The following is a 13,887-nucleotide window of genomic DNA, read 5'->3' on the forward strand; positions in this document are numbered from 1 at the left end:
ACGCATCTGAGGGAAGGGACAATGGCATGTGATGAGATGCATGGGGTGGCTGAGCCCAGGACTAGGCATTTCGTGGGGGCCCAGATGGTGGGCTCCTGGGGTCTCTGTAGGGGAATTTTGGGGATCAGCTCCTCAGATCCTGCAGGGGCAGCTCTGGACCTCAGTGCATGTTTTGCTGTCCTGGTGACACCTGGCTGAGCGCTCGTCACCTGGTGATAGATGGATGCACGGCAGGGGGGTGTCTGCAGCCCTGGACCCACTTCACTGGCCCTTTCTTCCCTTGAAGTTCAAGGAGTATCCAGCGGGTGATGGGTCATCAATCTACACCTTTGTGGTCCTCCTCCCTGGGGCGTGGCAGCAGTCCCGTGCTCCCCAGTCTTAGCTGGGGGGGGACAGTAAAGCAATGGACCACTATCTTGGCTGGGGGAGGGGTCTCAGATCAGAGGTCTCAGTCTTGACTTCACTCAAGGGTCTTGATCTGTTGGGGTGACGCCATGGGTGAGGGGTTCGATATTGGCTGGTGACAGGCTCTCCTGGGAGCATGTCCCCTCCTTACCTACTGGGTCATAGGTTCTAGGACTTGGCCTCTGTGTTTCTAAGGCTCCCTACATGAGTCTGACCACTTACTTGCCTGCTTGGTGGTCACTGTGCCAGATGACATTCTTGGCTAAACCTTTCTTCCATTTGGGCGCCTATGCTGATCCACAGCCCAGGCTCAGCTCAGACACCCCCTAAAAGGCTCTCCAGCACCACGTCCCTCTGTCACCCTCAGTCCCAGGGGGTCACTGGCCACTCTCCAAGTGAACACTGATTGGAGTGGGGAGCTCAGCCCTCTCCTGACTGTGCACCCCTCTTTCTGTGGAAGAGATGGCTCCTGCACCTCACAAGGCTGAGATGTTGTAGTTGGGGGGCTGGGGAAGGATGCTTCAAGTGGGGCCCCTACCCTGAGCTGGCGGACGTAAACAGTGCGCGGATTCGAGCCACTTCTCATCTGGCCTGAATGGAGGGGAGAAACCCTGTGAAGGACACAGGGGATGAGCCATCAAGACAGGTGGGTCTGTGTTTAAACACCCCCCGCCATCTCTAAGCTTAGCTAAACTGGACAAGGTCCTTCCCAGGGACTGGCCCTCCTGGTAACGTGTCCGCAGAGCTTGAGGAGCAGCTCGCCGTCCTCGCTTCCAAGGAGCACTCGGGCCGCACTTGTTCCAAGTCAGGCTTGTTTGAAATTTGGCGGCCCAGGACAGATTCAACGTTCTCTGCCAGCACCGTCGTTCAAGGCCATTGGCTCTTCTTCGGTTTTCCTTACTCATTGTCCTGCTGGAATCGAAACAGGGGCTAGTTAGATGGAGCAATTGAAAATCCCATGCCTTTTCTCAGATGCACCTCAACCTTTACAGTGACATCTGTGCTCTTTCACCATTCAGAGAGGTCCTTGGCAGCAGATGCCCCATCGCAATACGTCATCTGGTTTCTTGGCTGCTGCTTCCAAGGGTATAGATTATCGATCCCAGTGAAATGAAATCCTTGACAACTCCAATCTTCTCTTCATATCTCACGATGCTTCCTGTGGGGAGTGAGCTTGGCTCGGCTACAAGACTCGACAGGGGGCCTTGAGGATTTCACGCTCGTGGTCTAGGGGATGATTTCTGCACGTCCCTCAGAACTTCCACACATTCCTTGGATTCTTTCCAGTGGTGGTTGAACATCTTCAGGGTGGCTCTGACTTGGGGGGGGGGCCAGCCACTGAACTTTGCTTGCAGCCACGTCTGGTGATTAAGGTGATTGCTTGAAATGGTGCCTTTTAGGCCCAAGTGGTGAAGGGCTCCAGCCAGCTTGGAGATGACTTAGGATGGTGACCACGGGTCACATGGCCATGGCACACCCTGGCATGGCTGGTCCACAGGCTAGGGGGCTGCAGGCAGGCTGACCTTGGGAGATGAAGGAAGAGAAACACACATTATTGATCTTTCATATTGATTGCCTACTGAGACGATAGCATTTCTGGATCACTGGTGTAAATAAAACACATTGTCAATTTTTTATTTTGTTGATGTGGTGACAACAGTTCCTTCCCAATGTGGTGGGTCCGTCCTGCTGTTGCACACGGCACCTGACCATGACCCCAAAGTGTTGCACGTGTTCCTTCTTCTTCCTCTGCTTGGCTCTGTGGAGTGATCTGTAGGGGGCTGTGAGGCTGACCCAGAGACTGCTCCTCTTTGGAGGTTCAAATCTGCCCAAGGCCCCTAGGGAGAGGGGTGGGGCGTCTCCTCCTGTATAATTTACAGCCTTGAATATCAGTGGAAGGGGGCAGTCATGAGGTCAACTGACCCCTCGCCTTTCGAAAGAGAGAAAGTGTGTTTCTACGACACCCCACGCCAAGCAGAGCCTTGTTCCGGCAGCTTCCACGCGTGGCTTTGGTCCCTTGGAAGCACATTGCCAGGCCTCCCCTCCAAAGCACTTCTTCACGGCTTTGAAGTTTCATCCTTTCAGTTAACGATCAAGAGTTTATCAGTTTGCACCACCTGGGACTCCCGTGTATCAAGAGAAAGCCCTCTCGGGCGAGTCATCGTCACAGGTGCACAAGTTCACCTTAAGCATCACTTACGGAGTTCAATCCTCAGCAGCTGGTCCACGGTGACGTCATGGCTCATGGTGGGGCCACAGCGTGCAGCTCGAACGACCCTCTGCCTGTTTCCTGAGGTGGGCTTCCTGGGCTGGGCATCCTCAGATCAGGCAGCCGATGTTCCTGCCCCCGAGCCAGCAGGCGTGCGTTCGTCTACATCCTCTCGGCCACGTGATGCTTGCACGATTCACAGTCTTTGTTTTGGCTTGGTTCTGCCCATCTGTTCTCATTTTTCTCAGATTGCTGGGCATCTTTCTAATGTTTATTAACTTCTTACCGCTTCTTTTCTTCTGTGACGCTCCCACTCATCTCTTGCTCTCTTTGGTGGATAATTTGTAGGCGTTCTTGATCCATTGTGCATTTTAATCCTCTGCTTCTAATTGACTTTTTAACAGAATTACATGTTAACTTGAGTCCTAGGTAGTTATGAGTCAGGGGTCTGTGAGTTGGGACACCAAGGCTGACCACTGAGGGGCAGAGAGCACACAGGGTGGGTGGGAGAAGGATGTGGCGCTGTGAAGGGTTCAGGAACATTCCCCATCTGGCACAGCGGAGGGAGACGCCGGGGAAGGCAGGGTTTGTTGCATGGACAGTCAAAAGCTGACAGGGAGGTGGGAGGGTGTGGGTGTGTGGTGCGAAGGACTGGACAGTGTTCTGTTAGCGTAAGGGGATCTCGAGCCAACAGCAGCAACACAGGACAGCGCAAGTGGGGACAGTGTTCCTTCCTCCAGCCCAGGGGTTCTCAGTGAGGGGTGACCCTTGGGGCATCAGTTACCCAGTTGACCGTCACAAGGAGGTGGTGATATGACGGACGGCCTCTATCAGCAGGTACAAGGATGCAGCTAAATATCCTCCTGTGATGTGGGGACAGCCTCCTGCTCCCCTCTCCAAGACTTTGGGCCCAGGGCATGGCTACACTCGGGAGACCCTCTGGCGAGTGCCTGCTGGTGTCTTGCACTCGGCACCAGCTCGTGCACCCTGAGTTGGTGGCCCTGGACCTCAGTGCATCTCCTCTCTGTCCGCCTCAGGTCCTGACGAGCCCCACCTGGAATGACAATGGAAACACCCCCCCGGCGATGTCTCTGGGCCGTCTCCTCCGCCGGGCCTCCTCCAAAGCCTCGGACCTCCTGACACTCTCCCCGGGCAGCAGCTACGGCGGGACGCCTTCCATCCTGGACGGGGACATCATCTACTCCAAGAACAATGTCTGTGTGCACCCACCTGAGGGGCTGCAGGGGCTGGGCGAGCACCACCCAGGTGAGCGGGGGTCCTACCTGCAGGGCTGCAGGGGCTGGGCGAGCAGGGTACCTTCCCAAGTGGGGTCTGGATGAAGGTGGTCCTAGAGGTCCGGCCCCATGTCCATGCATGGCACTCATTTCCTAGCTTGTGAAGGAGTGGGAACTTCTGGCTCCTGCAGGGTGAGCTGAGGGACATGGAACCATGTAGCTTGTAGGGGTGCGGGGGAGAAGTGGCGGGACACCAGAGGGCTGGCTGGTGACCCACTACCCCTGGGAAATGGACTTTCTCCATCTGAACTCATGCTCCTACTGGGTTCCTGCACTCCCTTCACCCCGTGCCCAGCCCTCACCCCGTGCCTGTCCATCACCCCAGGCCTGTCCATCACCCCAGGCCTGGCCCTCACCCTGTGTGCCATCCTTATACTGTGTCTGGCCCTCACCCTGTACACACCCAACACCTGTGCCCAGCCCTCACCCAGTGCGCAGCCCTCACTTCATGTGCTATCCTCACCCTGTGCTCAGCTCTCACTCCATGCCAGCATGTACCGCCCTCACCCCGTACCCAGCCCTCACCCCATGCCTGGCCCTCACCCCATGTGCTATTCTCACCCCATGCCCGTCCCTCACACCATGCCCGGCCCTTGCCCCATGCCCGGCCATCACTTCATGTGCTATCCTCACCCCATACTCAGCCCTCACTCCATGCCAGCATGTAACGTCCTCACCCTGTACCTCACCCCGTGCCTGGCCCTCACTCCATGTGCTATTCTCACCCCATGCCTGTCCCTCACCCAGTGCCAGCATGCACTGCCCTCACCTCATGTCCGCACTCACCCTGTGCCCACCTGTGCTGTCCTCACACTGTCCTTACCCCATGCCAGCATGCACTGCCCTCATCCCATGCCCACCCTCACCCCATGTGCCATCTGCACCCTGTGTCCCCGTGCACCACGCTCACCCCTTGCCCGCCCTGACAGGGTACCTGTGCCTGTATGTGGAGAAGGACGAGCTGCTGGGAGCCACCCTCATCCTCGCGTGGGTCCCCAATTCTCGGATCCAGAGGCAGGACGAGGAGGCATTACGCTACATCACCCCCGAGAGCTCCCCTGTGCGCAAGGGCCCCCGCTCACGTGCCCGGCGCACCCAGAGCTCAGGGCTGCCCCTCCAGGCCTCCCCCACAGAGCCCAGGCTGGCCCTGACCCCCAAAGATGAGAATGTCCTGGTGGCCTCCCAGAGCACCCCCTGTGCTGGGCTGGGCAGCCCCACGTCAGAGGATGGGGAGAAGCCAGGCCTGGCCATGGGTGTGGACGGCACCCCCCCGGCCTCACTGCCCCCCAGAAGCGACTCAGGCACCCTGTCCACGGCCAGCTCGCAGGACGGGATGCTCGAAGGCCGGGAGCAGCGGGCTGAGGCTGGGGAGGAGGAGGGCTCGCTGGAGCTGTCGGCCGAGGGCGTGAGCAGGGCCAGCTCCTTCGATTCGGACTCGGACGCCTTCTCCTCGCCCTTCTGCCTGTCACCGGTCAGCGCTGCTCTCGCCCAGAGCAGCAGCTCTGTGTTTCTGGAAAGTGAAAGCAGGTGAGTCACGTGACCATCAGACATGCATGCCAGGGTGGACCACGGGCCTGGCCTTGGGGGACAGGGCATTGAGGAGGTCTGTCCTTCAACTCGCTGGCCATCCTATGGAGACCAGGGGCTGCCCACTGAGACCAAGGCTGAGCTGCAGGCTCAGGGGTCCTGGGCACTGGGTACTGCCACCTTGGGGACAGCACCAGGAGTTACAGTCACCTCAAGCCCCTTGGGAATTCTTGGAGGCTTGGAGCAGTCTGAGGACTCATGGGGGTGACTGAGACCCAGACTTGCCACACTGTCCAGCCTGGTTCTGAGGTCCCTCTGCACCATGCAAGTACGTGGCCAGCGCACCAGGGTAGGAGCCCGAGCTGGCCGTGGCCTGTCCTGCCTGTTGGGAGGGGAATGTGGCCCGGGGAGCTGGTGGTGCTTGTTCTGCTCTAGGGCACAGTGCCCACACATGGCCTGCTTGCTGACACGGGCTGACATCTGCCCCGCTTGGCTCCCTGGGTCCTGAGGGCGAGCGGGCCGCGGCATCACATGACCCTGAGTATCACGTGATGGTCTGCAGAGGTGGGCACTCCAACAGTGCTGAACTGGGGTTCCACTAAGCTTATCAGCTGCTGAGCACCCAGGAAGCCATCCCTGATGTCCAGCGGCCTGCCCTTGCTGTCCTTTGTGGTTTGTTTTTTTTTACGTTTAAAAAAATTTTATTTTAATATTTTTTATTTGTGTACCATCAAGTCGGATCGGACTGGTACAGGAGATTGTCCCTCCTTCTCCAGCAGAGCATCTGGTGGATTTGAACCAGGTGCCTCTGGGATTTCAGTGCAGCTTCTTGCCATGTCCTTTGTGTTTTAATCAAACAGTGGTGTCGATTGTCATGGCCGACGTCATGCAGACACAGAATTTTACCTTCGTGCACCGTGTGGTGGCCTTGGCTTGGTGCTGGCTGCCCGGGTGCTTGATGGTCATTGTTACGTGTCTTGGGGTCCGTCTGTTCCTGCTCCCAGTGAGTCAGGTGACATAGACTGGGCCCTGCCTGCTGCTGCAGCCTCTGTCAGCCTGTCATTGGGGTCTTTACCCCTCTGCCCCCCGGTTTCCCTGTGCGGCGGGCACAGATGTTGTCCCATTGGATAGAAGGTCAGGTGGAGGCCCGGAGATGGTTAGAAGCTGTGGCGCTGGGACTGGGTCCCTCTGGGTCCTGCTCCAGAGAGTTCCGCCTGGCTGGTGACGGCTAGGGAGGCGGGTGGGTGTGGGGGTACCACAACGTCCCTAGCTGGCAGGAAGGAATGCGCGATGGAGTGGGCTCATTACCCCTTCATAAGATCTGGTCCATTAAAACCGCGGTGAGCTGATAGCGGTGTCTGAGGCCGCGTTCACCTGGGCAGAACCAAGGACGCCAGGATGAGGTTACCTGGACCGGGGCGTCCGCATGGCCCTGACCCAGCTCTTCTGAGTCCGGCCGGCTTTGTCGCCTCGCCCCCTGGTGGTGCCACTTGGGCAGTGCAGTGGGTCCCGGGGTCCTGGCCGGTGACTGGCTGAGCGTCCAGGGGCAGGACTGGGTCTGCTGGCCTCAAGGCCGTGTGAGTGGGCAGCAGTCCAGCATCGCCTGGACTTGCTCATCCTCAAGACGGCTGTGAGCTTAGAAAGTGGACTTAACCTTATGAGCCTCAGTTTCCTTGTTTGTAAAATGGGTGCAGGATGATCTATTTTGGGGTCCTTTTCACTTTCCTCTGCCTTGAGATCCTCCTCCGCCCCCTGAATGTGGGAACTGCCTGGCGGTGGGGGAGAGGCACTGTGGGGGTCAGTGTTGCCTGCTGTGGTCAGCCAGTGGGGTCAAACCACTGACCTTTGGATTAGTAGCACAATATATATAGCATGCCGCACCACCAGAACTCCTAAGACACCACATCCTTGGTAGTGTTATTATCAGGTTTAATCATCGAATAATGCACTACAATAAAGCACAATTGCAGATAGATTGCTTGGTCTTAGATGACCTGAACTGTGTACTATGGAGCCCGAACCCTCCACGGCTGACCCTCTACAAGGTTTTCAGAGCCATCAAATCTCACGGAGGAGACTGTCCACCTATCTCCCACGGAGCAACTGTGGATTTGAACCACATACCTTTGCTTTGGCAGCACAATTCCTTACCATGAGGCCACCAGAGATCCCTAGATTACAGGAATACTAACAACAAAATCATCTTGTAAAACAATTCTGTGTTGAATTATAACATTAATAGGCAGAACATCAATACTAACTGGGCCAAAGCCTTTCCCCCCCCCTTAACCACAAATAACTTATTACTCAGAGTTGTGATTGTTCTTGTTATGTGCCATCGAGTTGCCTGCAACTTGTAGCGACACTATGTACAACAGCCCTAAACTCTGTCCTGTCCTGTGCCAATCTCACTGTCTCTGACACATCTGCCCCCATTACCACAGTCACTGAATCGATCCATCTCATTGAGGGCCTTCCTCTCCTGCGCTGTCCCTCCACCCTCCCAAGCATGATGTCCCTCTCCAAGGACTAGTCCCACCTTACAACATGTCCAAAGTATGTCAGGTGAAGCCTCAGAATCCTTGCCTCCAAGGAGCAGCCCAGCTTCACCCTCTCAAGGACAAACCTGTTCATTTTCTTAGCAGTCCATGGTATATTCAATACTCTTCTCCAGCACCACAGCTCAAAGGCATCAATTCTCCTTCTGTCCTCCCTAGTCATTGTCCAGCTCTCTGATGCATAACAAGTGATTGCAAAGACCATGGCCTGTACCAGGCTCACCTTAGTCTCCAGAGTGACATCATTGCACTTCAGTAAATATTTCTAAACTCACGTAGTCATTACATCTCAGTCCTCAACCTTTTTTCTGACAGAAGGACAAATTTTGTCATCTTGAGAATCCCTTTACATTCTATTAGTCAATTTTAAATAATGTTATAAAACATATGTTAATGATTGAAAAACCAATATGATTTCTAAATTTTCACTCAAATAAAAAAAAATAACTAAATGAGTTCATGGGCAATCAGTAGCCCCACAGGCTAAAGCATGGTGCAAATTTACTTTCTGAACCCTGTAATGTGTTCAGATCATCATCCAGGTACCAGGCATCTGCCTTTTTTCTGCTGCTGTTTTTATAGTCGCTGATTTTGTCAAATTTTCTGGTGTTTCCACTATAATATTGTGATAAGTATTAGTTTTAAGATTGAAGTATTTTAAAAGGCTTCTGCCTTGTCACCCCAAAGCGATTACACCCCCTGAAAACCAGCCGGCAGCTCAGTGAGGAGGCCCTTCAGACGCAACAGCACGCACCAGCGAATAGGAGGGCATTCAGAGGCCGTGCAAGTGAGACTAGGAGGTACCTGCAGCACTTACCTCGTCTTCATCTCACCTAGTGCCCCCAGATCGGAGCTTTCCACCTCCCTTTCCAACCTGTCCACAGGTCTGGCTGCTGTGTGTCCTGATGGCAGGATTTTGTCACTGCTAAACCCCCCACCCATACAAACCACATTGTCGCCCAGTCTCTTCCGTTTTATCTTGTCCACACCCACCATGCATTATGACCTTGGAAGCCGAGACAGGTGACATCATTCCTCCATTCCTCAGGCCATCGCCTTTACTCCTGATGGCTCTTCACACTGAGGGCCCCCCTCCCTGATCTCACTCCTGTCTTTAGAGCCTTGACTGACACTCCCTCGGCCTCCAAGGTTCTTTCTGGACCTTTTACTTGTCATTCACTTCTTTGTGAAAATGTCACTTTAGGGAGGCTGCCTCTGAGAGTGCCACCAGTGGCCTGATCTGAGACTTGTCACTGTTGTTGTTAGGTGTTGTTGAGTATGACCCATGGCGACCCTGTGAACAACAGATCTAAACTCTGTCCTGTCCTGTGTCATCCTCACACTTCCTGACACATGAGAGCCCATCACGGCAGTCACTGTGTCAGCCCACCTGGTCAAGGGTCTTGCCCTCCTTCGTCAACCCTCTGCCTTTCTAAGCATCATGTCCCTCTCCAAGGAATAGCACCTCCTGGCAACATGCCCTAGTATGTCAGGCGAAGCCTCATCCTCTTTTCCTCCAAAGAGCTCTCTACCTGCCCCTCTCTAAGACACACCTGTGGGTTCATCCATGGGACGTTCAGGGCTCTTCTCCAACAGCACAGCTCAGAGGCACCAGTTCTTCCATTGTCCTTACTCATGTCCAGCTCTCACATGCACAGCAGGTGACTGAAAGGACCATCACATTAAGACACACTAGGAAGGAGGATTGGCCGTCTGGGGACCCGGCGGAGGAGGAGATGAGGAATTCTGTTTCTTGCAGCAAGGCTCTGTGGTACCGTGTGAACGACGGGACTTCTCTGCTAGAATGAGAACGTGATGTAGGAAGATGTCTGTGGAAGCAGACACTTCCCCAGCGTCACCGCTCGTCCCGCCTCCTGGCTTATTTTTCATCGCTGTCTGGAACTGTTTCTTCATTGTCTGTGCGGTCATCTCTGTGTTAGCGGCGACATTGTGTGTCTAGTTCACTGCCATGGACTTAGATGTTCAATGAATTGCTAATGAGTGAATGTAGAGGGGTTCTCAAGATGATGAGATTTGTCCTTTTGTCAGAAAAAGCTTGAGCGCCGAGATGCAATGACCGCGTGAGTTTAGAAAGACGTATCACAATGTCTAATTGAACCCTTATCTATGTTGCTTTTCCCTTCAGCCAACTTGTCTACGTATTTTTACTCACTTTTTCTTCCCTCACCTTCTGCTTATTTTCTGTATATAAACCTTTGCTTGGCTCTGTATGATTGTGGTCTTTTCCCATAATTGCCCTTTTATGACTGACCCATGCCTCGCCACATAATGTGTTCTAAATTCATCTGTGCCGTACCGATTTCACGAATTCTCCACGTGGACGCGCCGTTGTGTGGACACACCACAGTCTCTCAGCCATTCCCGCACCACTAGGATTGTTTCTGGCTCTTTGCTGTTGTAAAGAAAGCTTCAGTGAATCTGAGTGTGGATATGTTGGTTTGTGTCACAGCTTCTGAAGTTCCAGGGCCCAGCAGGTCAGCGCCCCTGAGGGTAAGGCTCAGGAGTGGGTGCATTGGTCCCCTACCCGCACCCCAGGGCAATGAGCGCCTGGTGCTGATTCAGGGGTGAAAGATGGCAAGCTGCTTCTGTAAAGGTTCACGGCCTCTGAGAGCCAGTGGAGGCGGAGGCTCCGAGTCGGCGTTCGGTATTAATGAATCAGAAGGGGTTCTGACCTGGGGCACTCTGATCTCTGCCACTTGGCCCTGTGGTAAGATCACTCGAGCGCTGACCAAAAGGTGGGCAGTTCAAACCCGCCAGCCCCTCCAAGAGGGAAGATGAGACAGTTTGCTCCCGGGAGGGTTTTTCGGCCTTAGGAACCATGGGGGGTGATTGACCTCTGCTGGTGGGCATCTGTGAATCGACCTGGTGGTGGTGAATTTGTTGTTTTGAGGGGAAGTTTGGAGTGACTGGGAATCTAGTGGATGTTATTGTTGTTAGGTGCCATCAAGTATGATTCATAGTGACCCTGTGGACAACAGACTGAACCCCGTCCTGTCCCGTGCTGGCCTCGCCGTCTCTGATACACATGAACCCATGGCTGCGGTCACTGTGTCAGCCCACCTGGTTGGGGGTCTCCTCCTTTGCCGTCCCTCCACATTTCCAAGCATGATGTGCCTCTCCTAGCAACATGCCCTGCAGCACTCCTGCGTGACCACAGCTAGCTGAGGGTTGAATGTCCGGCCCACATCCCTCCATGGGCGAGCGGTAGGGACTTAGTATCCACAACCCTGAGCTTCAGGATGCTGCTGTGGACTGTGGAGTCTGAGCCGACCCATCGCTGACCCCCCAGGGGGTTTTCGGAGGCAGTGATCATATGGGAGAGATTGTCCATCCTTCTCCCACAGAGCGGCTGGTGGATTCGAACTATGTACCTTTGTGTAGGCAGCACTAAGCACCAGAGCGCCTTGTGCTTCAGGATAGATCTTGAAGTGCTCTTTTTGACTCTGAACACAACACCATTCCTCCTCTATCTGTCATTCCCAGCAAAATAGATGGAGTGATTGTCTGATTCCGGGGAGCCAATCGTGCGTCAGAGACTGGCTCACGGGCTCACCCTGCTGGCAGATCTCAAGAATTACATGTGGGGCCTGAGACTGAGCTGTGGTTTCTGTGGGGCTGAGTTAATGACGGTGCCCTGGGCTTTCCAAACATGCCAGTTGGTTTGAACTGCCCTGTGGACTATAGTGGACAGTCAGGGCTTCTGTCTCCAGTCTCCTTTCTACTGTATCCATGGGCACTCACCTCCAGGACTGAGCCCCAGGCATGCTGACTGGGCAGCGGGCAGAGCCCTGGTAGCTGACCCCTCACGGACTAACAAAGTGACCAGGGCTCAAGCTTCCAAGAACAGGAATGGCTGTGAACTTGGGCATCCACAACCCCGAGACCAGACGGACTAGATGGTGTCCGGCTTCCAAAAGGGCTCTCGGTGGAGGGTCCTGGATGCGGAGGGGGGGTGGTTGGTAAATGCAGCACAAAACTCACAATTATGGCCGAGACTGTGACCTGGAGCCACCACCTGTCCCTGGAACTGGACTTGCCCCTGGGGCTCCACTGCAGCCAGACAACAGATCTTTACGGTAAACAACCACCGCAGGGAGGTGTTCACTCCTTAGAACTCAGCACCCCAGGTCTGAGGGCAGCATCTCCTAGCAATAACACTCTGAAGGCAGGAAGGGAGATTGAGGGTCGAACGGAAGCGAGAACCACAGCGAGGGAGTGGGAAGGGGTGTATGTCATGAAACGATGCGGCGGGCGTGGTCCAAGGCGCTACCCATACCTGTGCAGATACTCATGTCACAATACGAAGGTCCAGAGTAAAGAGCAAGACTGGATTTCCGTGGTCCTCTCCGCCTCACTTCCAGAGGGTCTTCGAGGCTGGAGTCATGATGATGCTGCTGACCACTAGTTGGTGGACATCCAGCCGTTGTTGTTGTTATGTGCCGTCGAGTTGCCCCTGTGCACAATAGCTCCTGCTCCATCCCGAGCCAGTCTCACTGTCTCCGACACACCCACCCTCACTACCCCAGTTAGTGCGTCAGTCCATCTCATCCAGGGTCTTCCTCTTCTGCGCTGTCCCTCCACTCTTCCATGAATAACGTCCTCCTCCAGGGACTGGTCCCTCCTGGCCATGTGCCCAAACTCTGCTTCTGTCCAAAGGGCCAGTTGAGTGAAGAGGCCGTCGCAAGTCTTAGCTCTCTGGGAGCTCTGTTGGCCTTGTGGGCGAGGAGCTGCACTGCTACCTCGAGCCGAGTGTTCGAATCCACCAGCTGCTCAGAGGAGGAGAGATTACAGCCTCTGAAAAGCTGCTGGAGGGTGTGCTGTGAGCCAGTGCTGACTCACGACGATGAAGACTGTGAGGTTTTTTCGTCTGCCACGCAGAGATGCTAAACAGAAGTTTGTTCTCTTGCATCCAGTGAACACGGTATTAATGGCCACACCCCATCCTTACACACGTGACTGGGGAGGGGTCTTGGTTGAAACCATGGTGTTTCACTCTTTGACTCCCCAAATTCATGTCCTTGTCACATGTAAAACACTTTCACCCCATCACACCGTCACAACGGTCCGAATTCTATGCTGGGGCAAAATCTGCCGTCATCTATGAATCTAGCGTGCGGGTCATCTGATTCCAGAGTGCATGGTGACACAGGCAGGCATTCCCACAACAAACAGGGAGAGATAGGAGTCAGACACCCAGCAGAGAATTCACACCACACTCAGAAACTGCCCTCTGCTCTCTGAGACCAGCCGGGCAGTGGCCTGCCTTGGGCTCTGGTTCTGGCCATGCTCTGTGCTCAGCATGGGGGCCTCTTGGCCTGGCCTTCAGCTCTATCCAGGCCCAGTGGGGGAGCAGCTCGGCTCCGTGGGCCTTGGGCAGCCCTCCCACCCTGAATCCCAGGAGGTCATGACCTTGCAGGCTCATTCTCTGCCCCCGCAGCTTTGGGCAGGGGCTACTCACAACCCCGCAGTCTAGAACTGAATTGGCAAAGACCCAGCGATCTGAAGCCTGGGAGCCTCCTGTCCGTGTCCTGCAACCGGCAATGCTACAAGCTCCTTATCTCTGCTGATAACTGACCAGAGGCTTCACACTCACCAGTAAGCGCCCAAGCGCCAGCTTTCTAGCTCTGTGTGCTGGACCCCCCCGCCCCCAGGATACCCCTTCCCATTTCTCTGTTGTTTGCACCATGTCTGGTGATAAAATTCTCTTTCTTCTGCGCTTTCATCAGAATTGTTTTGACATTTTTAGTTCCAACAACAATGACTTCAAAGCATCTTAAGCTTTCACTGTTCAAAAAACACCCTCATTCCCTGCTGAGTCATCTGTGGGGGGAGGGAGGTGACTGTGGGCTGGGGCTGTCCAGTGAGTGAGGTC

The 13,887-nt window shown here is 54.8% G+C and overlaps 1 protein-coding gene across 2 annotated transcripts in view; it reads left to right on the top strand.

Moving 5' to 3' along the window:
* Positions 1-3,699: 3,699 nt before the first annotated feature.
* TBC1D16 (TBC1 domain family, member 16) overlaps positions 3,700-13,887 on the top strand; it is a 55,777-nt gene continuing 45,589 nt past the window's right edge. The window contains exons 1-3 of one of the 2 annotated variants that reach the window (XM_006886165.1): positions 3,700-3,880; positions 4,839-5,127; positions 5,230-5,436. In XM_006886165.1, the coding sequence (XP_006886227.1) occupies positions 3,700-3,880; positions 4,839-5,127; positions 5,230-5,436 (677 nt within the window). Of the gene's footprint in view, positions 3,881-4,838; positions 5,437-13,887 lie in introns of both variants that reach the window. The other variant, XM_006886164.1, reaches the window with a different exon arrangement.

The sequence above is a fragment of the Elephantulus edwardii genome, unplaced genomic scaffold (assembly GCF_000299155.1).
Source record: "Elephantulus edwardii isolate Elephantulus edwardi_28Jun2011 unplaced genomic scaffold, EleEdw1.0 scaffold00048, whole genome shotgun sequence".
Lineage (NCBI taxonomy): Eukaryota > Metazoa > Chordata > Mammalia > Macroscelidea > Macroscelididae > Elephantulus > Elephantulus edwardii.